This window comes from Balaenoptera musculus, chromosome 6 (assembly GCF_009873245.2).
Source record: "Balaenoptera musculus isolate JJ_BM4_2016_0621 chromosome 6, mBalMus1.pri.v3, whole genome shotgun sequence".
Lineage (NCBI taxonomy): Eukaryota > Metazoa > Chordata > Mammalia > Artiodactyla > Balaenopteridae > Balaenoptera > Balaenoptera musculus.
The window spans coordinates 24,748,726-24,772,459 of record NC_045790.1 but is presented as its reverse complement, the minus strand read 5'-3'; the positions used below and the strand labels follow the sequence as shown (position 1 = coordinate 24,772,459).

General features: G+C 47.8%; 1 protein-coding gene across 3 annotated transcripts in view; it reads right to left on the bottom strand.

Annotated features, from left to right (window-relative positions):
• Nucleotides 1–23,734, bottom strand: part of PHF2 (PHD finger protein 2) — a 96,660-nt gene that overhangs the window by 43,448 nt on the left and 29,478 nt on the right. For all 3 annotated transcript variants that reach the window (XM_036855914.1, XM_036855913.1, XM_036855911.1), the window contains exon 2: nt 2,160–2,245. In XM_036855914.1, coding sequence (XP_036711809.1) covers nt 2,160–2,245 — 86 coding nt within the window. The remainder of the gene's footprint in view (nt 1–2,159; nt 2,246–23,734) is intronic.

Below are 23,734 nucleotides of genomic sequence, written 5' to 3'. Positions count from 1 at the left end.
CCTGTACCTGCTGGAAAGCAGTTACCAGAAGGACCGGGTAATTTAGGTGAGATGATAGTCATCCTCCTGTACCTGCTGGAAAGCAGTTACCAGAAGGATCGGGTAATTTAGGTGAGATGATAGTCATCCTCCTGTACCTGCTGGAAAGCAGTTACCAGAAGGACCGGGTAATTTAGGTGAGATGATAGTCATCCTCCTGTACCTGCTGGAAAGCAGTTACCAGAAGGACCGGGTAATTTAGGTGAGATGATAGTCATCCTCCTGTACCTGCTGGAAAGCAGTTACCAGAAGGACCGGGTAATTTCGGTGAGATGATAGTCATCCTCCTGTACCTGCTGGAAAGCAGTTACCAGAAGGACCGGGTAATTTCGGTGAGATGATAGTCATCCTCCTGTACCTGCTGGAAAGCAGTTACCAGAAGGACCGGGTAATTTCGGTGAGATGATAGTCATCCTCCTGTACCTGCTGGAAAGCAGTTACCAGAAGGATCGGGTAATTTCGGTGAGATGATAGTCATCCTCCTGTACCTGCTGGAAAGCAGTTACCAGAAGGACCGGGTAATTTAGGTGAGATGATAGTCATCCTCCTGTACCTGCTGGAAAGCAGTTACCAGAAGGACCGGGTAATTTCGGTGAGATGATAGTCATCCTCCTGTACCTGCTGGAAAGCAGTTACCAGAAGGACCGGGTAATTTAGGTGAGATGATAGTCATCCTCCTGTACCTGCTGGAAAGCAGTTACCAGAAGGACCGGGTAATTTAGGTGAGATGATAGTCATCCTCCTGTACCTGCTGGAAAGCAGTTACCAGAAGGATCGGGTAATTTAGGTGAGATGATAGTCATCCTCCTGTACCTGCTGGAAAGCAGTTACCAGAAGGATCGGGTAATTTAGGTGAGACGTTTTGTGAGCATCAGTGCTGCCAGCTTCTAGGGGCATGAGGGTAAGTCAGGAACTTGAGAATCTTCCTGCCTAGGAAGTTCAGAAGCCACCAGGCCTTCTCTTCTTCGTCTTCTCATGCATTTACCTCACGCCCACACGTGCTGGAGGGTAGGGCACAAGAGCCGAAATGCATTCAGCTCCCACGGTCACTTAGTGATGATGGGGCACAGGCCAGGCACAAAGAGAGGCCCAAGAAAAGTCAAGGAGAGGTGAGACCCCACTTCACCCAGCTTCCCAAGGGGCTGGGCTGGGCTCCCTTGGCTGGCCTCGACTCACAGAACAGGGGTGCTGGAGGTGGGCTTCCCCCCTGTGCTGGTGTCCTCCCTCTATGCCCACTGGATCCACAGACTCACTCCACAAGGGCTACAGGGGTCCAGCCCCAGAAGCCCCATGGCACTTCCCCCACATAGACCTGGCCTTAGAACTTGCCTTCTAGCCATGATGTGGGCCACCCTGGATGAGCCTGTGCCTTGGGGAGCCCCCACTGGGCCTCCCACGCCCCCAAAGGACCAGATGGAAGGGGAGGAGGATAAAGTCCTTGTGATGCACAAAGAGCAGTTTGAGAAGGGAATTCTTTTGCATTTCAAAAATACAAAATTCCTTGGCCGTATACTTCAATAAAAAAAAAAAAAACTATTATTTTTCCTCCCTGTACTCTTACTTATTAATAATGTAGAATTGACAGGAAATAAAATGTTTTTCACTGCTGGAAAAAAAAAGAGAGAGAGAGAAAGGTGATCACCTAAGATTCCATGCAGGGGGGGTTAGAGAAGAGAAGGAGAGCAAATCCCCAACAATGCACATTCCTGGACCCCTGCAGAGAGATGGCCAGCTGGGCAGAGCTGGGCAGGACTGGGATGGATGGCCCCTTGGACATCTCTCAGGCTATGTACCCATCTCAGGTTGCCTGGTCACTGCTAATGCTGGACTTTGCAACCCCTGCCCAGGCCTTTGAAGGCTGGTGGGCTCTTTGCAAAGGCCGTGAGGGGCCCCAGCTGCATGTGCAGGCAGGAGATGATCAGGAGGGGCCACAGTGGGCCCAGCAAGGCCATGAGGGGCAATGAATGAGGCAGGAGGTGGTCCCTAGATACCAGAGTCCCCTGGCTGCAACTACACAGGGCGGTTCATGCCAGCAAGGTGGGGTCCAGTTGGGGTTGGGGTCAAGGCCAAGCAGAGACCCTGCCCCCACAGTCAGATCCAAGGAGCAGCAGCATACTTACGGGTGGACTTCCCATGGGTTTTCTCACAGTTTGGGCAGTGGTATATGTCGATGTCTGGGGCCTCCTCCTCTTCCACTCCAACACAGCTGAAACGGATGAGAAACAGACATCATTAACCAGCAGTCAGGGACTCCTCAAGTGCTTCCCCTGCAAAGATCTGCAGCACCTCCCACTCACTTTTCAAGAGGAAGGGCAGGGTAGCATGAGGGCAGCTGGGGCAGAGTGTGTGTGGGGACAGTGGCCCACATGGATGGGATGGGAGACTTGAAGTGGAGAGGGAGGGTCAAGGAAGACCTCACCATGTGTGACTGGGAAAGGCAGAGGGAACTGGCCATCCTTTGGGCCTGCCTCCATGAGGGCCATTACTGCCCTGTCACCACAGAGCCCAGGGAGGTTGAGGCGGGGGGGGGCATGTCTCAGAGCCAGGGCACCCCCACCATTTCACCATAGGCAGTTTGCAGCCATAGGCAGGGCCCCTCTGGACCCCGTGAAGGGGACTGCTGTAAGTCACCTTCCCCAGGGAGCTGTACCATGGTGCTGGGACAACTGGATATCAAAAGGGTGAAGTTGAACCCCTACCTCACACCATATACAAAAAATTAACTGAAAATGGATTAACAATCTAAATATAAGAGCTAAAACTATAACACCCTTAGAAGAAAACACAGGAGTGAATCTTCATGACCTTGGATTTGGACATGGATTCCTAGAAATGACACCGAAAGCACAAGAAACAAAAGGAAAAAGACATAAATTAGACATCATCAAACTTTAAAACTTTTCTGCATTAAAGGACACTATGAAGAAAGTGAAAAGGCACTGTGCAGAATGGGAGAAAATATTTGCAAATCATATTACCTGATAATGGTCTATCATGCAGAATGCATAACGAACTTTACAACTTAACAACAAAAAGACAAATCAATTTAAAAATGGTCAAAGGATCTGAATAGACATTTCTCCAAAGAAGAAATACAAATGGCCAACAAGCTCATGAAGAGAAGCTCAACATCCTTAAGTCATCTGGATGCCACTGAAATGCAAATCAAAACCATGAGATACCACTATACACTCACTAGGATGGCTATAATTTCAAAAAGAAAAAAAACAAACAAGCAGGAAACTAGCAAGTGCTGGTGAGATGTGGAGAAATTAGAACCCTCTCACATTACTGGTAGGAACATAAAATGGTACATTTTCTATGCAAAACAGTATGGTGGTTCCTCAAAAAGTTAAATATAAAATTATAATATGACCTGGCAATTCCACTCCAAGGTATAGACCCAAAAGAACTAAGAACAGTTTCTCAAACAAATCCTTGTATACAAATGTTAACAGCAGCATTAGTCACAATAGCCAAAAGATGGAAGCAACCCAAATGTCTGTCAACTGATGAATGGCTCAACAAATTGCAGTGCCGCCATACAATGGAGTAGTATTCAGCCTTAAAAAGGAATGAAGTGCTGATGCGCACTACAGCAAGGATGAGCCTCAAAAGCATTGTGCTGAGTGAAGGAAACCAGACATAGAAGGCCACATATTGTGATTCCACTTACATGATCATGCCCAGAATAGGTAAATGCAGAGAGACAGAGGCCGACTGGCAGCACCAGAGGGTGGGGGCAGAGAGGAATGGGGAGTGACTGTTCAGTGCACACAGAGTTTCCTTTTGGTATGAAAATGTTCTGGAACTAGATAGAGGTGATGGTTGCACAATACTGTGAATGTATTAAATGCCACCAAATTGTTCACTTTAAAATGGTTAATTTTATGTGAATTTTATCTCAATAAAAAAGAAAAAGAAAAGAACCTGGTGGCCCTGTGAGAGTGACACCATCCATCATCACTAAGGCTGGCTGAGTGCTGACTCTGCCTCTGGCAGCATCAAGAACTCTACATTCATTTATTTGCAACAACCTTGCAGTAATCGGGATAATTATCATTAGCCCTATTGTACAATGAGGAAACTGAGTCATAAGAGGTTAGCTGTCTGCCCACACCCAAAGGTCTCCTCACCGTTCAGAGGGACAGTTCTCCCCCCACCCTCAGCCATTGGCCCAGGATGAGCACTCAGCAGACAAGACCCTCTACAGGCCACCAACGCCCCAGGGTCCCTGGGCAGGACACTGCCTGCCACAGCTGCCGCAGTCCGACAGCCCTGGGAACAGAGCCTGAAGCCCAGAAAGACCTTGGCAAGTGTTTTTTGAAAATATAAAGTTCGGTCTTCACTTCAGAACATAAACGGTAATAAAGTGAAAGAAGTCTAAAGAGTCAGATGTAAAAGACAAAGCCATCAAAATCAGAACATGAGGGCACATTTGCTCTCATGACGCAAAGTGACTTTCTAAACAAACAAACAAAAAAGAAAATGGAAAGGAAACCGGAGAGGACACTGATGGATTGAAACAGTGCTCCAAATCATGAAAACAAACTTCAAAGTGCTATGAAAAGTATGTACAGCAAATATAGCACAGTTTTTCTACTCTTCCTCCATGAACTATATACTGGCATCTCCCAACAGAACAGGGCAGAGCCAGGAACAGAACAGGCACATGCTACAGCTGTGTGAGAAGGATGCCCAACCTCATTAACCACCCATAAAAGGCAAGCTAAAATCACAATACATATCATTTTCAACTGACAAATTAACCAAAACCAAACACATTAAACTGGTAACATGCCACATTGGCAAAGGCACAGTGAGGACAGTAAACACAGCCAGATCTCCCCAGCCCCCCGGCATGGGGCGCTCCCTGGAGGCCGGGGCAGCAGAGGACAGCTTCTCTCCACCCAGGAGGAGGAAGAGCTGGCTCACCTGAACCCCCACCCCCTACCCAGGGCTAGCCCACCAGGCCTGACCCTCTGCTCCTTCCCTACCAGTCTTCCCCAAGCCCCTGCCTTCCAGAGCCAGGCTACAGAAGGGTCCTGTGCCTTGGGTCTTCTCTGCATGGCAGGCCCTGAGCTGGCTGTCCTCAGTTTGCTCATCCATAAAGTGGGCTCATGATACCAGCGATCACACCAGGGTGAAGATGGCTGAAACCCAGCAACTGTAGAACCGGGCACACAGTGAGCCCCCATCACCCATACCCACCAGGAGTCATGGACTGAGACAAAGGCAGAGCCCTGCAACTGCTCAGGATTGGCCAGGTCCAGAGACTGGACCCAGAAGTTACACCCCACATCCACACCTGGAGTCCTGTGAAAATTAATAAACAGACCCTCATTTAAAATGGAGTCAGGAGGCCATAATGGAGAGCTCTTACACCCTATCACTCAATGTCAATTATAGACCCAGAGGAAGAGACTATACCTTTGTATCTCCAACAGGAAGAATGTTACTACTTTACTACTACCCAGAAGGAGGAAGAATTTCTCCTTGCCTGGCAACAGCCCAGCCAACCAAAGGCTGTCACACTTAGCCAATGAAAGCCACTATATTTCGAACTCCCAGTTTCCTCCAGTGGACTCTTGTTTTACGACAGCTCCTCCCAACTCTCCCTTCTCCTCTATAAAAGAATGTTACTCCCCTTTGTTCCCTGGACTTGCCTGTGGCTTGCCAGAGATTGCATGTCCCAAATTGCAATTCTTTGCTGTGCCTGAATAAACCCATTTTTCTGGTAAAATAGCTGGCTGTGTTATTATTTTAGGCCAACAGTGCATACTACACGTCCACACTGGGCAGTGGCTCCAGGCCATCTTCTCACTGGCAGCTCCTGGAGCTCACAAACACTGAGGATGGCCGACCTCCCCTGATGGGTCTGCCTCTGTCCCATGGCCCGGTGTGAACCCCTGCCTGCCCAGGTCCCAGGGGCCCCAGGGACAAACAAGGAGGCTGCAGCAGGTTCTGCTGCAAGGCCTCTATGTGCCGGCACTGACCCTGCAGGTGGGCAGGAGGTCTGAGGTCAGATGACACAGACTTAGGGCCCTTTCAGGAGGTCAGGAGTCAGGTGCACCTTGGAAGGTCCAAGGGGCTTCTCTGATGGAGGCTCCAGGTCAATCAAAAGGAAGGAAACCAATGTGCCTTAAAATACAAACCCCCCACTTGGCATTCCTCAGGCCTAGTTACTGGGACTGGCTCCCCCAAACACTACCTGCTGGTCCCACACATCCCTGAAGCCTCATCATGCTCTGAAAAGCCCACGGCAGGGGCCCCTGTGACAGGTGTGGAAGCTGAGACCCAGGGGTCACGACCATGTGCATTGTGCATGCTGACACCCCAACTCCACCCCTGGGGGTCTTTAGAACACCACCACCTGGTGGCCTCAGGTCTCACCTGGGCCAGGATGGGTCTGGCTGTTTGCTATGTTGTGCAGGAAGGCCCCGGGACTGAAAGAGAAAGTGAGAAGCAGGGAAGGTGGGTTCTGTTCTGCTGGGAACACCTTAGAGCTGCCCCTCACCTAGGAGGGGCAGCCAGTGCTTGGGCCACCCACCCCATGGAGACCACTGCTGGCTCACAACAAGAGCTGGGCCCCCAAGGACTGCCCTGATGGATGTGGGGGGCTCAGCACACCCAGCCTGCTAGTCCTCCTGTGTCTACAGCAACGCACCCAAGAGCCTCGCCTGTCCCCTGCCCCCTGCCCCTTGTGGGACTGCGACAGACGAAAGCTCTATGAGGATACAGTGAGCTTCCTGATGGAAGGTGGGCGTCACTCTCCTGGGAAGTAGAGCCTGCCATACACTCCAGGCCCAAGCAGGGGTTCGAAGTTACCTGCAAATGGTCCACGGGAAAAAGGAGGATGAGGGGCATCACCTGCAAGCTGGGCCCTGGACGCGTCCGGGCCCAGCTGCATCCGTGTCCCCAGGATCATCACAACTGCACAAGGTAGCCCCACCTGCAGCCTGGGAGGGTCAGCCAGGCCTCGGGCTGCGCTGGCCAGGTGAGCACACTGTGGTGTCTGGGGGAGGGCATGAGGGTGAGAGGAAGAGGGGCAGAGGCAGGGAGAGAGGGTGGGGGAGGTAACTCAGGGCACAGGGGAAAAGACCAGCAGCTGGGAGAGGTGTTGTGGGGCCAAGGCAGGGGAGCCCTACACAGACCTCGAGGCTAGATGGGGACAGAATCACCCAGGACATCAGTTCTAAAACAGAGCTCCAACTGCAACAGCCCTGACACCTTGGAGAAAAGACACAGTCAGCCAGATAATTGTGGCGTTTGTCATTTTTAACTCTGGTGAGAGCAGCAGTCCCCCAAGCACCCCATAGGCCACATGGCTTCCTAAAGGACAGAAGCTTCAGGGGCCAAATCCAGCCTGCCCAGCCTCAGTGCCCAGGGTGGAAAGCCGTGGCCCACCCAGGGGGTGGGCAGCAGGCAGAAGCACAGGCTGCCAGGGCCACCTATGACATCAACACGGACCCTGCTGACCCCGCTTTCCCTCCCTTGGAGAGAACCCAGGTCGCTGGCACCCAGGACTCCAGGTTCCTAGGAGAAGACTCAAATGAATGAGTGATGTTTCCACCAACCTGTAGACCTCCCAGGGGCCCAGGGATGGCTCTGCCCACGTGACAGCTGAGGGAGAGGCTGGGACACAGACCGAGGTTGGACCCAGGCCTCAGAGCATAAAGGAAACCTGGAACTCACCTGCCCGGCACAGGCAGACGGTAATGCAGAATGCTCTGTGCGGGCAGGATACTGCTGAACTAATTTAAAAATAAAAAGAATGAGGTAGATTTTTACATCCTGACATGGAAAGATATCCACAGTAATTGTAAATTGAAAATTCGCAGGTAATAGGAGAATGTGTATGGTATAATTTCTTTTGGTGGAAAACCCAAAACAAAATTATGGGGTGTGTGAATGTGTGTGTGTGTGTGTGTGTGTGTGTGTGCATGAGTGTATGTGCACTGCATGCATGTGTGCATACATGTGTAAGTTGCACATGTGTGCATACACGTGTGTGCAAGTGTGTGTGGGGGCCCGTGTGTTCCTGTCTATGTGCTCATTCAGTCCACCGCACTCACCTTGCCACTGAGGGGGCAGGTGGTGAGAAACAAGGAGAGATGCAGCTGCATTTTCAGGGGCTCACGACACAGTGGGGCCAGGAACTGGTTTGATCTGAGCCACCAGCCACCCCAGCGTGCCAGAAAGTCAACCCCAAACAAATGTTAAAGGTAATTTGGTACCCAGAGCCAAGTAAGTAGAAAGACAACAGAATTTTCAAAGGCAGAGGTGAGTGGGGGATAAGACACCAAAGAAAATGACCAAGAAAAAGGGCACTGAGGGGTGGGAGGATGCAGAGTTCAGACACTTGCAAAGGCGGCAAAATCATGTCAGAATTGCCAAAGTGGCCAGCTGCCCTTGGGAAGTCCTGCTCCCAAGGAAGCCTGGGTTCCCTGCTCTTTGTGCAAAATCTGAATCTGCCCCTTGGAGATGCTCTGGTTGTGAGACCCTTGTGACACCAAGGGCCAGGGGGACCGAGAGAGGAAGCGGCTCTTCTGAGGTCGTCCCACAGTAATCCCTGCTCTGCCCTCCAGTAGGGCGACTTCCAGCAGGACTTTCTAGAATCCCAGCCCCAAGCATGCAGGGTATGACCTCATGGTGATAGCGCTGCCTGAGGAGCTCCCCAGGGCACAGGCTCCTGGCCGGGCCTGGGCACCCCACCACACTCCTCTGCTCAGCCTGTGAGAATCAAGGCTGGAATTTTCTCATGAATCCACAATTAGATTGCATTGTGGTTTTTTTCTATTGTGTTGTCAAGAATGTTGATTTAACATAAACCACAACTTCTGTTAACACTGTTTTGACTTTTTTTTAAGTTAGGGGAGGAGCCTCAAAGAAGGAAGTGGCCCCTTTCAGTTCCAGAGGGGAGAGGGATGGGTAAACCTCGCCTCACATGCCAGCCCCTACAGTGTGAAGCACCGAGGGGCTCAGAGGTGGCACAGTTGACGTGTCAATAATGGTCATGATGCAGGTGGGGCCACAGGGACCAGGCACTCATCCTGCCCATGGAGGAATTAACATGCGGAGGAGTCTCCCCAAATATGGTCGTGTGTGCCAAGAGCTTTAAGAAGGATTTTATCCTTCAGGCCAGTAATTCCACAACTACAAACCTATTACAAGGCAGAAAGTAGAAATGCATACAAGATTCACATGCAAGATGGTCCACCGCAAGATTATTTAAAACAGCGAAAAATTAGGAGTAGTAAACTTTTCCAGCCAGGAGGTCAGATACCCAGGTCATGCTACGCTCACACAGCAGAATATTATGCAGTCATCAAAACTCAGGTTTTATTTTTAAGTTTACATGTTTAAGATCTGCAGACACTAAAACTACAGCCCTGGCACACAGAAGGGTTCCACACTGGTGCCGGGCAGTGGCATGCTTGTTCTCTCTTTACACTTTTCTGTACTTTCCTAAATCACTGAAAATGAGTGTGTATTCTTTTTATAACAAGCAGCAAAATTCCTGCTTTATTTGGAAAGTCAGAACGGTGCCACTTCCCAGCTCACCTCCTCCTGCATTTCTTAGGTCCTGGTGCCCCATTGAGAAGGGCTCCTGAGCTGTCCACCCTGCAGCGAGGCTGGGACACCCATCTCAGGGCCCCTGGGTCTCCCCCAGGGGGCCTGATGGAGGGGAGAGGCCACGTTGGAGACAACAGGGAGAGGCAGGGCAGGCAGACACCTGCATGGAAGCCTGGGCTGGCCAAGGAGCCCTAGAAGGCATGGGGGTGCTCAGTGATTCCCCTCATGATGACTTCATCCTATGTCAAGCCAGCCCCACTTCACGGCCATCCCCTTCCTCCCTCATCCTCCCCCATCCCAGCCTGCGGTCTCTGAAGGATACCCAGAAACTGTTCACTGGCACATTTCCACACGATGCAGCCATGGGGACCACAACTCGGTCACCACTCGGCTTCAAGATGGTCATCAGCCACATGTCATACTTAAGGTGGTCCTTTAGGCCCTAATCGTGTGAACAACTACTAAATCACTGAATGCCCAGCCACTAGTCCAGGAGCCACACAACCTTCTGCACACGACAGGGGAGAAATCACAGTGGGAGGAGGGAATTGACACCCTCAGAGCCACACATGGGCTCAAGGCAGTGTGTCTGGGTCCCACCTCGGGATGCCCCCAGGCAGCAGCTGTCCATGGGTTTTCTGGTTTCACCCTAAGAGCCTCAGGCATGGTGTGCAAGGGGGAAGCTGAGGCCCAGAGAGGTCCGCATTTGCCAGGACCATGTGAAAAGGTGGCAAGAGCAGGTGGGGGCAGCCAAGTCTGTTTGCACCCCACAGCTCATACGCCAGGCTCAGGAGCCTTCACAGCTTCCAGTCAGCCAAGGGCCTGCTTTGCAGGAGTAGGTAGCAAACACTTTGCCACAGGAGGAGGTGGGGGGTGCAATAAGGACCGGACCCCTGAGGCACCTGAGCCCTCATAGGACAAGTTCATAAAGAAGAGCAGGAAAGGGGAAAGAGAAAACAGCCAGACCTGGCCCAGCTGGAAAAGCCTGGCCCCCAGGGAGGGGGGTGCCTGTGTGCATGGGATGACAGGGTGCCTGCCATGGCCTGGGGGGCGGTAGGTGACACTGCGCCCCAGAGGAGGGTCTCACTACCAACCCTGGAGGGCAGTCAGCCTGGGGACTCAGTATATCAGGACCCCCAAGAGTCACACAGACCATGTGGCTTCCACCTGGACCTCGTGGGGACCCAGCCACAGAGCAATGACAGAGATTTGGTGGGGGTAGGTCTGCCTGCTGAGCTCAGATGCAGACTTGTGGGAAAAATCCACACAGTTGTTGTCAGAAGCCACTATGTTTTGGGGTGACTATTACACAGCCACAGGTAACCAGGACTATGGGGAGGGACTGAATACTCAGAAGAAATGAAAACAGGTTCCAGAATGTGAAGGACAATTGTCCTCCCAGCCCCTGCCAGTGGGGCAGGTAAGCTCAAAAAGGATTGTATGTACAATGCCCAGCGCCACGCCTGGCACACAGGAGGAGCCCGCAAAGACAGTTTACTGCTTGTTGTAGTCACCATCACCATCACCATCATCATCACTGCAATCATCACCATCATCACTATTATCATCACCACCCTCACCAATACCATCACTACCATCACCATCACCAGCATCATTATCATCATCATCAACATTTTCTCCTGCTGGTCTGATGGATCATGACACATGCTCTCATCTGTCAGCAAGTGGCTGAGAAAGAGCAAAACTCCAGAGGGAAACACAGAATCCACATGGAAAGAATGTCAACATCTATTCTTCTTCCCAGATGTGTCACATCCACTCCTCCAGGACTCTGAGGTGAATGGACTCCAGCCCAGCCCCTCCCTATCTCCAAGGAGAGAATAAGGGGCCGGTGGCCTCTGACCAGCTGAGCCCCACCCCATCTTGCCCAAAGTTTTTCCTTCCTGGCCATAATACCTTTGTTTGTGCTTCTCCACACTTCCCTCAGCAGGATGGGGCACCCAGGGGAAACAGAAGCCTCCGGGGGATGGAAGATATGGGGGGTTGGAAGCCATGGGGGAACAGCAGCCATTGGGGGGACAAAGCCACAGAGGGGATGAAAGCCATGGGGGGATGGATGCCACAGGCAGACATGCTGGAGAGGAGTCTCCATCATCTTCCAGGCCAACCCGGAGAGCACCATTCAGAGGAATCTGGAGGAAGCACCACTGCAGGGGAGGAAAGCAGAGCCCAAAGAGCCTCCACTTCACTTGCCAATTTATCACAATTTATCACAATCTCTAAAAGAAACACTTGCGTCCATACTTAAAATGGAAGCAAACATTCATAGATGTACCTTGCAGGACACATGGGGTTTCTCCTCTCTCCTAGTTCAAAGGTTTAAACAAGGTGGGTCATGACCCTATAAACTGATGTCGCTCACTCCAGTGGGTGCAGGTGGAGGTCAAGGTCTCCAATGTCCACACACCTCTCTTGCCAGCCACCTTGGAGCAGGTGACTCACGTCCCTAGTCTCCTTCATCTAGTAAAGGCACCGAAGGCAGTGGGAGGGGCAGTGAGAGGATTGACAGGATAGAGAAGAGCAGGGCAGGGGGGAGCAAGCACAGGGCCCTGGAAAGGGTCCCAAGTGGGGCAGAGTACAGCCCTGGGGAGTCTACAAACAGGTGCCACTATGAGATGGACAGGACCCAGGCCCTCCCCTGGCACGGGTGAGGGACTCAGGCAGAGCAGGTAGGTGACAGTTCTCTGCCTGCTCAATGCCACCATCACCTGAGAGGGCTCTCCCGACCCACTTCCCGTTTTGAAATTTTAAACCCTATAGAAAAATTACAATGGATGCCCGCGTTCCCTTCACTCAGGTTCTCCAGTGGTTAACAATTCCCCTCATTTGCTTTATATCTCTGTAGTTTTTTTCTGAAACACTTGAAAATATGTTATAGACATGAGGACCGGCCCCCTAATTCATCAGCCTGCAGTCTCCTAAGAACCAAGCTGTCGCCACCATAACCACAACATCAAAGTTAACACCATAAGATGTGTCCTAATGCACATGTCTACATAGTCACATTTTCCCAGTTGTCTCGACAACATTCCTCACAGCTGTTTGTACATTTGACTCAGAATCACACATGGCACCAGCTGCCCAGCCTCTGGGCTCCTTAAATGGGGGTGAGGGATGCTATTTGTCTTTGGCGCTATTGCCTTTTGCAAGCTCCAAGCCAGTGATCTCCTACAGACACTGAGTTCTGGACTATCTGGTGTTCCTGCACAACCACACCTGACACGAGTGCCCCATGGGTGGTGCTGGTGCAGGTCACAGACTCGGGTCAGGCTGTGCCCCCATGGGCATGCAGACTGGAGTCTCTTGGCCAGGGCAAGTCCACTATCAGGTGATGAAGAAGCGACTTTGTGAGGGGTCACTCTGTTGCCCCCACAACGTCTGACCTGTGGCCTCAGTGACCAGGGCTGATCCAGTTATTGCCCTGGGGTTTCCACTTACTAATATGTCCTGGCAATTATATTGTCTTGGCAATATGTCCAGACAAGATGGTAGAGCCTTTGGGAAGGTTTTGAAGATCTGGACCCCAAGTCCCACCTAACTTACTGGATCAGGCCCATTTCTAAAGACAAGCTGGGGCCTGGGAGCTGCTGTAGCAGGGCCTATTTTAGGAAGCCAGGTGGGGCCGGACCTATGCTCCTCTCAGCTCTCACCTGGGGTTTCCATGAGCCATCGGGGCTATAACTTCCTTCTTAGGCGGACACACAACCCCTTCCAGAAAAGCAGCCCACATGCATAGCATGAGTCTCAGGCTCGCTCCTGGTTAGCAACCTTGGCCCTCGGCCACAGCCTGCACCCAGGTGCCAGCTTTGCCTAGGAATTCACTGCTCAACCTCATTTCTGGACTATATTTGTTGATGGAAAACCCCAGGAGTGACTGGTGGAAACCGCAGATGGAGCACAGCCCCCTGCACCTGGGACATAAGTCACTTATCCTCCACGAGTCCTGTTATTCAGCCCTAAGCAAACCGCTCTGCCGGCGCATTTCCAAAGTCCCAAGAGCACTAAAGTTCCACGACCTAGAAACCCATGGGCAGCTCCGTCCCAGAGGAAGCAGGGAAGTCCTTGATTTCCAGTCGGCACGGAGACTCCAGTAGAGATCACAACTGAGCAGACGCCGCCCACCCCCCCCCGCCACCCATAAGCAAACAAGAACAGGAGGGAACCAGAGGGAGGTCAGCACTCAAGGGCCCACGACACTCATGTGGACTTAGCTGAAACAACCCTCCTAAGGGTTGCCTTCTTAAAATCTTACTCCTAAAGCATTTAAAAGTACAAACCACATCTGCAGGTTTAGTGTAGGTAAGTGTTTGTTGGAGAGAAGTAAGCAGGACACAGAGGCTCATGGCACTAATTAACCAAGGCCATGTCAGGGAGGGAAACCTGGCCTTTCCCACACCCCACAGAGACACAGCTGAGGGGGACATCTCCCCATAGCCCTGCCAGGGTGCCCTGCTGCTGGCCTCAGGGACACAAAACCCAAACAACTCCAAACAATGAACAGCAGCACCGGGAGTGAAAAATACCAAGTACCCAAGTCAATGACTGCTTTCCGTGCAGCCTTATGTGCCTCTGCGAGACCTCAGTTTAGGTCTGGACCACATGTCAAGAATGGAGTAAACAGCAGAAAGACTTTTTGTAGGAAAAAAAACATAGTGAAACTGCCTGACCAGTGATTCAAATCATGGCTTTTAGTAAACAATTTACAGAAAAGGACATAGTGGTTTTTCAACATATGGAAAGAGGTGCAACAGCACTTTCAGTAAGACATGCAAACTAAAAGTGCAAGGTTTTCCACCTATCGGCTGGCACAGCCCTAGGAGACTGGAGAGTACCTGGTGTGTCAATGCTGCAGACAGACAAGCATTCTATGTCCTCAGCAGAAACACACACTGGCACAGCCTCTAGGATGGGAGCTGCTGATACTGAGAACACGTGTACCCTTGTCTGTGGCCCTCTTCCAGGAATGCACAGGTACACTGGCGCAGGGGTGTACAGGGCGTTTACTGCAGCAGCAACCAGGTGCCCATCCAGGGGAGACTTAGGTAAATGTCTGGAATGCCAAGAAGTACAAACTCTACACTTTCTATCTGGAACAATCTCCAGGATGTATTGTGCAGCAAAGAGCACAAGTTGCAGAAGGGGCCAGGGCACACACCCATTTTTTGTGGGGCATTGAAAGAAATGCATACACATGCTCCTCTGTAATCAGAATGTTCTGCAAAGACTCAGAAACCTAACCCAAGTGGCCACCTTTGGAGAAGACTGGTGGTCAGCAGGGAGGAGACAGAGTTGCCACTGAAGACAAATTCTTGACTGTTGAATTTTTTCCTGTGTGTGCATATTGCTATCTCCCTTTAAACATTATAAAGAACAACTGTAATCCCAATAAACTGATTTGATTCATATTAGAGCTATTTGAATTTTTTAAAGGACAAAAATAGACTTTTAAAGATATACTCTTCTGACTCTCGAAAATAAATCTGCATAGAATGTAGGTCATAAGCAAGTGCTGGCGTGTGCTTATGGTAAGTGCTCAGAACTTTCTGAGAGCAGGTTCAAGCAGGTAAGAATCAAAGGCTCTTGCAGCATCAAAAATCAGGGGACTCTCAGCAAAAATCCATCCTGCCCAGCACTCTCATTTGTGAGACGAGGACACTAAGGCCAAGCGTGGACAGTGGGCCTACCCACCCTGCTTTAATTCCTTCAACAAATCACATTTAATGTTGTTCTGGGCCATGGCAGGAAGCAGGCAGCCCAATGCACAGGGACAGCCTTCCCTGACACAGCTCTAAGGAAAGGACAGAAGCCCTAGCACTCACGGGTCTCCACACAGCTGGCCCTCAGAGACCCATCACATTTCTACATGGCAGGGACCTGAAGGTCATCTAGAACAACCCACCAAATGGGCCCTGACTGTGCACAGGGGATGCTGCATGCCCACAGGTAGGAGCGGGCAGGTGTGAGGGGGCAGAGGTGCAGGTGTGAGGGGGCAGAGGTGCAGCCCCCACTCAGCTCAGTGAGCAGCAGAGACGGGAACACCACAGCCCAATGCCAAGCAGGCCCATGGGGGCACCTTGTGGATGTGCACTGAGCTCTGTCAGATCTCCCGATTTTTCAAGAAAACGTGGGAATGCACATCTTTATGTGAAATTTCTTGATTTTAATATGTTGCAGCTAATGGCACTGTTTTTGAAAACCCTGTGTTGACCAACATCATGGGCCCAGCACACACCTGTGGCCCAGCAGGCAGTTTGCAACCTCTGCCTCTGCCCCCATCACCAGGTCAGAATATACTCCCTTGCTCTAGGCAGCTGAGCCCACCTGAGGCCCTCCTCCACTGCCCAGTGCCAGGGTAGTGAGAGGTCCCACTGGCCTCTGAGGCCTTCCAGTGCTCCCTCCTTGGCCAGACCTCAGTGATGATGTCTGGGGTAGCAACCCCTCCTCCCCCACCAACACAGGGTCTGCACACATCCTGACCGAAAGGCAGTCCAGCAGCAAGGGGACTGCATCTGTCCTAGGAGACGCTAGGCCTGGAGCTGCTCTGGGACACTGACCTGCAGAACTAACAGCATAGCTGGTATGTGGTCACAGGATGCTGGGAGGCCAGGACGCTGAAATGCCAGGAGTCCTGGTCCGACCCAGGCCTGCAGCAGCATCAGGGTGAGCAGGAGGGAGGAGGCTGGCCTGGGTGCTGCCCCTCTGGGCGCCTCTCTCAGCCTCCTTGTCCATAGACTACAGCAAGAAAACCTGCTTTTCAGCCTCCCAAGGTCAGGAGAGACTAAAAAACTCACAAACTAAAGTATCCAACAACAGGGGAGCTGTTAAGTCAGTTTCCACCTAACAGATCGTTATGCACCCAAAGGTTTGTACTGACAGGGGCACGTTTATGCTGCAATACAGGAAACAGCACACTGAGTCACCCCAACATCCACACAGAAAAGAGATGGGAGGGAGGCTGTGGTGTACAGCAGTTACAAGTGAGCACCTCTGGATGGGGGACAGTTTTCTTGTCTTTAAAATAGCTTTTTTGCACAAAAAAACAAAACACAGTCTGAAGAAACAGAGAAAGCATGAGATATGCTTTCTCAGATATGGCAGAGATGTTGGAATTATCAGATAAGGAAATAAAATAACTATGATTACTATGTTAAGGGTTTTAATGGAAAAAGTGGACAACATGTGAGAACAGATGGGCAATGTAAGCACAGAGATGGAAATCCTAAGAAAGGAACAAAAGGAAGTGCTAGAAATCAAAAACACTGTAACAGAAAAAAGAAAGAGAGAAAATCTTGAAACAAAAGCCATAGGGGTAAACCATTTTATTCATAGAAGAGCAAGGATAAGAATTATATGGTCTTTTCTTTAGAAATCATTCAAATATGAAGAAAGCAGAGTAAAACATTTAAAATGTTGAAAGAAAAAACACCAATCTAGAATTTTGTATCCTGCAAAATTATCCTTCAAAGGTGAAGGAGAAATGAAGACTTTATCAGACAAGCAAAAATTGAGGGAACCTGTCACCAGTAGACCCACCTTGCAAGAAATGTTAAAAGAATATCTTCAGAGAGAAGGAAAAGAACATAAGTCAGAAATTTGGATCTACATAAAGAAAAGAAGAGCATTAGAAAAGGCATAAATTAAGGGAACATGAAATCTTTTATTTTCTTATTCTCAATTGATCTAACAGATGATAATTTGTTCAAAATAATAATAGCAACAATGAACTTGATTATAGCTTATGGATAAGTGAAATGAATGATGGCCATGTCATAGGAGATGGGAGGGAGGAATAGGGGATACTCTGTTATAAGGAACTTGCACTATCCATAAGTGGTATATTGTTTGAAAGTGGACTTGGCTTAGCCATAAATATATATATTGCAAACTCAAGAGCAACCACTAAAAAAAAGGTTTAAAAAGAAGTATATATACTAAGAGAGGAGAAAAAAAAAATCATGTAAAATGCTCAATTAAAACCAGAGAAGGCAGAAAAAGAGTGGAAGACAAAAACCTAAACAAACAACAAGGGCAACAAATAGAAAACAAAAACAAATATAAAGATATTAATCCAACATTTTCAATAATCACTTTAAAAATCAATGGTCTAAATACACAAATTAAAAGACAGAGATTATAAGAGTCGGGGGGGAAAAAACAAAACCACATGTTTTCTATCAGAAACTCATTTTAAATATAAAGAGATAGATTAAAAGTAAAGGGACAGGACTTCCCTGGTGGTGCAGTGGTTAAGAATCCACCTGCCAATGCAGGGGACACGGGTTTGATCCCTGGTCTGGGAAAATCCCACATGCCGCGGAGCAACTAAACCCATGCACAACTACTGACCCTGCGTTCTAGAGCCCATGAGCCACAACTACTGAGCCCACGTGACACAACTACTGAAGCCTGAACGCCTACAGCCCGTGCTCTGCAACAAGAGAAGCCACCACAATGAGAAGCCTGCGCACCAAAACGAAGAGTAGCCCCCACTCACTGCAACTAGAGAAAGCCTGTGCGCAGCAACGAAGACCCAACGCAGACAAAAATTAATTAATTAATTAATTAATTAATTTTAAAAAGTAAAGGGATAATGTAGGGGCAGGAAGGGTATGGGAACTCTGTGCTTTCTGCTCAATTTTAATCTAAAACTGCTCTAAAAAATAAAAGTCTGTTAGAAAATAATAAAAATTTAAAAATTTAGATGGAGGGGAAAAAGTAAAGGGATGAAGAAAGATATATCATTGCTTATACTAGTCAAAAGAAAGCCAGAGTAGCTAAAGTAATTTCAGACAATGTAAACTTCAGAGTAAGAAAAATCATCAGGATAAAGAGGGGCATTATGTAATGATAAATGGGTTCATTTTCCAAGAAGATATAACAATCCTGAACGTGTCTGTGCCTAATAACAGCACATCAAAATACCAGAGACAAAAACTGATAGGCTTCAAGGAGCAATAGACAAATTCATTATTATATTAGAGATTTCCACATCCTCTATCAATAATTGACATATCCAACAGACCAAAAACTCAGTAAGGATATAGTTGAACTGAACAACACCACCAACCAACTTGATCTAATTGACATTTATAGAATACATCATCCAACAAAAGCAGAATAAACATTCTTCTCAAGCTCACACAGGACATTCACCAAGAGAGATCACATTCTGGGCAATAAAACACACACTAACAAATTTAAAAGACTAGAAGTCATACAAAGGATGCTCACATACCACAATGGAATTACACTAGAAACCAATAATAAAAAGATATCTAGAAAACCCCCCAAATACTAGGAGATTAAATAACTCACTTCTAAATAACACATAGACAAAGTCTAAGGAGAAATTTAAAAATATTTCTAACTAAATGAAAATGAAACACAACTTAAGAAAATTTATGGGATGCAGTGAAAGTAGTGCTTAAAGGGAAATTTACAGCATTGAATGCAAACATTACAAAAGAAGATCTAAAATCAGTTATCTCTGCTTCTACCTAAGGAAACTAGAAAAAGAAAGAAAACTAAATCCAAAGTAAGCAGAAGGAAATAAATAATAAAAAAATTAGAGCAGAAATTAATGAAAATGAAAACAGCAAATAGAAAAAAATCAAGGAAAGCAAAATATGGTTCTTCGGAAAGATCAATCAATTAATCAGCCTCTAGCCAAGTTAACAAAGAAAAAGAGAGAGAGAAGACACAAATTACTAATGTCAGAAATGAAAGAGGGGTCATCACTACAGATCCCATGGACATTGAATGGTTAATGAAGGAATATTATGAACAACTCTAAGCCCACAAATTTGATAACCTAGATTAAATAAACCAATTCTTTGAAAGGTTCAATCTACCAAAACTCACACAAGGAGAAATAATCTGCTTATGACTGTATCTATTAAAGAAATTGAATCAATATTTAAAAACCTTCCAAAACAGAAAGCACCAGGCCCAGATGGGTTCTCTGATTAATTCTACCAAACATTTAAGGACAATATTATACCAATTCTCTACAATCTCTTCCAGAAATTAGAAGCAGAGGAAATACTTCCTATCTCTTTCTATGAGGCCAGCATTATCTTAATACTAAAACCAGACAAGGACAAAGAAAGGAAAACCATACAGACAAAGACAAGAAAGGAAAACTATGGACCAATATCTTTCATGAACACAGATGTAAAAATCTTCTACAAAACATTAGCAAATCAAATTCAACAATATGTAAAAAGACCAAGAGGGATTTATTTCACCTAAGCAAGGTTGATTCGGTAGTTGAAAATCAGTTGGGACTTCCCTGGTGGTGCAGTGGTTAAGAATCTGCCTGCCAATGCAGGGGACATGGATTCGATCCCTGGTCCAGGAAGATCCCACATGCCACGGAGCAACTAAGCTGGTGCACCACAACTACTGAGCCTGTGCTCTAGAGCCTGCGAGCCACAACTACTGGGCCCACGCGCCGGAACTACTGAGCCCACGTGCTGCAACTACTGAAGCCCCCGCGGCTAGAGCCTGTGCTCCACAACAAGAAAAGCCACCGCAATGAGAAGCCTGTGCACCACAACGAAGAGTAGCCCCCGCTCGCCACAACTAGAGAAAGCCTGTGTGCAGCAACAAGGACCCAACACAGCCAAAAATAAATAAATAAATAAATTTTTAAAAAGAAAATCAATTAACATAGTCCACCACATAAACAGGCTAAAGAAGAAAAATTATCTAATCATAGATGGGGAAAAAGTATTTGACAAAGTCCAACACTCCTTCGTGTAAAAATTCACAACAACCTAGGAATAGAGGGTAATTTCCTCTACTTGGTAACAAAGTCCTAAAAAAACAAACAAACAAACACACACACACACACAAAACTACAGCTAACATCATATGTAATATGAAAAACTAGATGTTTTTCCCCTAAGATCAGGAACCAGGCAAGGATATTCAATACCACCACTCTTATTCAGCATGGTACTGGAAGTCCTAGCTAATAAAACAAGACAAGAAAAGTAAATAAAAAAATATACAGATTGGGAAGGAAGAAATAAAACTGTCTTTGTTTGAAGATGACATGATTGTGTACGTAAAAAGTCCTAAGCAATCAACAAAAACCTTCTGGAACTGTAAGTGATTAGAGCAAGGTTGTGGGATACCAACGTTAATATACAAAGGTAAATTGCTTTCTTACATACCACAATGAATAATTATAAATTGAAATTAAAAATGCAATACAATTTACATTAGCACCCCCAAAAATGAAATACTGAGGTATAAATCTAGCAAAATATGTACAAGATCTATGTGAGGAAAACTATAAAACTTTGATGAATGTAATCAAAGAACTAAATAAGTGGAGAAATACTCCATATTCATGGATAGGAAGAATCAATACTGTCAAGATGTCAGTTCTTCACAACTTGATCTATAGATCTAATGTGATCCCAATCAAAAGGAAAGCAAGTTATTTTGTGGATATTGACAAACTGATTCTAAAGTTTAAATGGAAAGTAAAGAGACAGAATAGCCAACATTGAAGGAGAAGAAAGTAGTTGGAGGACTGACACTATCCAACTTCAAGACTTACTATAAAGCTACAGTAATCAAGATAGCATGGTATTGGGACTTTCCTGGTGGCGCAGTGGTTATGAGTCTGCCTGCCAGTGCGGGGGACATGGGTTTGATCCCTGGTCCGGGAAGATCCCACATGCCACAGAGCAACTGAGCCTGTGCACCACAACTACTGAACCTGCTCTCTAGAGCCCGTGAACCGCAACTACTGAGCCCGCGTGCTGCAACTACTGAAGCCCACGCGCCTAGAGCCTGTGCTCTGCAACAAGAGAAGCCACCGCAATGAGAAGCCCATGCACTGCAATGAAGAGTAGCCCCCACTCGCTGCAACTAGAGAAAGCCCGTGCAGCAGCGAAGACCCAACGCAGCCAAAAATAAATAAAATTAAAACAAAACAATGAGATACAACTACACACCTATTAGAACGACCAAAATCTGGGACACTGACAACATCAAATGCTGGTGAAAATGTGGAACAACAGGAACTCTCATTCATTGTTGGTGGGAATGCAAATGGTGTAGCCGCTTTGGAAGACAGTTTGTCAGTTTCTTACAAAGCTAGGTGTACTCTTACCATTTGATCCAGAAATGGCATTCCTTGGTTTTTACTCAGATGAACTGAAAACTTATGTCCACACAAATACCTGCACATGGATGTTTATAGCAGCTTTATTCATAATTGCCAAAACTCAGAAGCAACGAAGATGCCTGTAGTAGTTGAATAGATAAATAAGCTGTTGCATATCCAGATGATGAATGTTATTCAGCACTAAAAAGAAATGAGCTATCAAGCCATAAAAGACATAGAGGAAACTTAAATGCATATCACTAAGAGAAAGAAGCCAGTCTGAAAAGACTACATACGTATGATTCCAACTATATGACATTCTGGAAAACCCAAAACTACAGAGACAGTAAAAAGATCAGTGGTTGCCAGGGAGGGATAGGTGGAGGGATCACAGAGGATTTTTAAGGCAGTGAAAATACTCTGTATTATACTATTGATATAATGGCAGGTACGTGTCATTATACGTGTGTCCAAAAACATAGAGTGTACAACACCAAGAGTGAACCCTAATGTAAACTATGGACTTTAGTTAGTAATGATGCATCAATATTGGCTCATGAATTATAACAAATATGTCACACTAATGCAAGATGTTAATAATAGGGAAGGCTGGGGGCAGGTATGAAGGGGTACATGGGGACTCTGCACTTTGCACTCAATCTTTCTGTAAATCTAAAACTACTCTTTAAAAACGTCTTTTTTCAATCAGAAAGGAAAAGTTCCACGTGTGTCCACATGCTTACTAACTGAAAGATCCTAGAGAGACATGGGGAGCCATCTGGTGAGAATGCTGGAGAAAAACTGCCAAAACCTTATGTGAAAATCTTATGAAGGAAATACTAATAAAAACCTATAGAAATAATATCTACCTCAGATATTACTTAAAATAACTTAAAAATGAGCAAGCAAATGGACAAGGACTAGGATATAAGAAATGCTGACTTACTGGGTAATGAGATGGTGAAACACGCTGCTATTTAATTTTGGAATACTATGCTAATGTAAATCATCTCTCTAAATTTAAAAGCAAGGCCTAGGCCTCCTGTTCACCCCCACTAAGCCCACTCTTCTCCCTGATTCCCTGATACCAGGAGCAGAGCTCAGGGCTCCAGGCTGAGGCCTCCACTGTGCCTGACCCTCAGCCCCCACCTAGTGAGTGCAGGCCTCCACCCACCACCCACTATCTGCCTCTTAGTCTGATGTCTGGAGCACCAGCTGTCCTCTCCCATCTTGCAGGGGCCTCCTCATCTCAGGGTCTCCTCCTCCACACTCTCGGTGCTCCCTCATATGCTCACAGGTCAAGGCCAGGGTGTCCCCTCAAACAGCAGAAATGCCCCCTTGGCCAGCAGGCTTCTGAGATGATCACAGACACACTAGCAGTGTCCAGTGGGTGCAGACTGGCCCACCCCAGACCCTGAGCCCATCTGGACCAGAACTGGCTGTGGACTGGGGATCCAGAGGCAGCCACTGGGTAGCCTCCAGGTGGTGACTAATGAGGCAATAACAAGGTGAGCACTGAAGGTAAGTGCACTATGCCAGGCCACACACAACCCCATGGGGATGCCATCAGATAGGAGTTCCGGCAGCATCTGGAACAAGCCATCCTGAAGGGAGAATAAGGCTTCCTTCCACAAGCAGGTTTGCAGTAAGGGGTGCCGCTGGGCAAAGGTGAAGTGTACACTGAGGAGCCTGTGTGGTCCTGGCTCAAGACAGGCTGGCAGGGACTCAGGGTGCACCCAGCATGTCCCGACCCAGGCTGAGGGTTGCCATTTGAATCTGCAGACAATGGGGGTGTCCAGGTTTCCATGTGGTCTACCCTAGTGGAGAGAATGTTCAGGCAGCAGGTATAGCCGGGCTTGAGCGAAGAGAGGCTGCAGACAGAAAACAGCTGTAAAGGCCCTGAGGTGAGGGCTAGCCTGGGGAAGGGGAAGGGGCTGTGACCCCAGCTGTGTGGAAAGTGGGAGTCCAGCACCA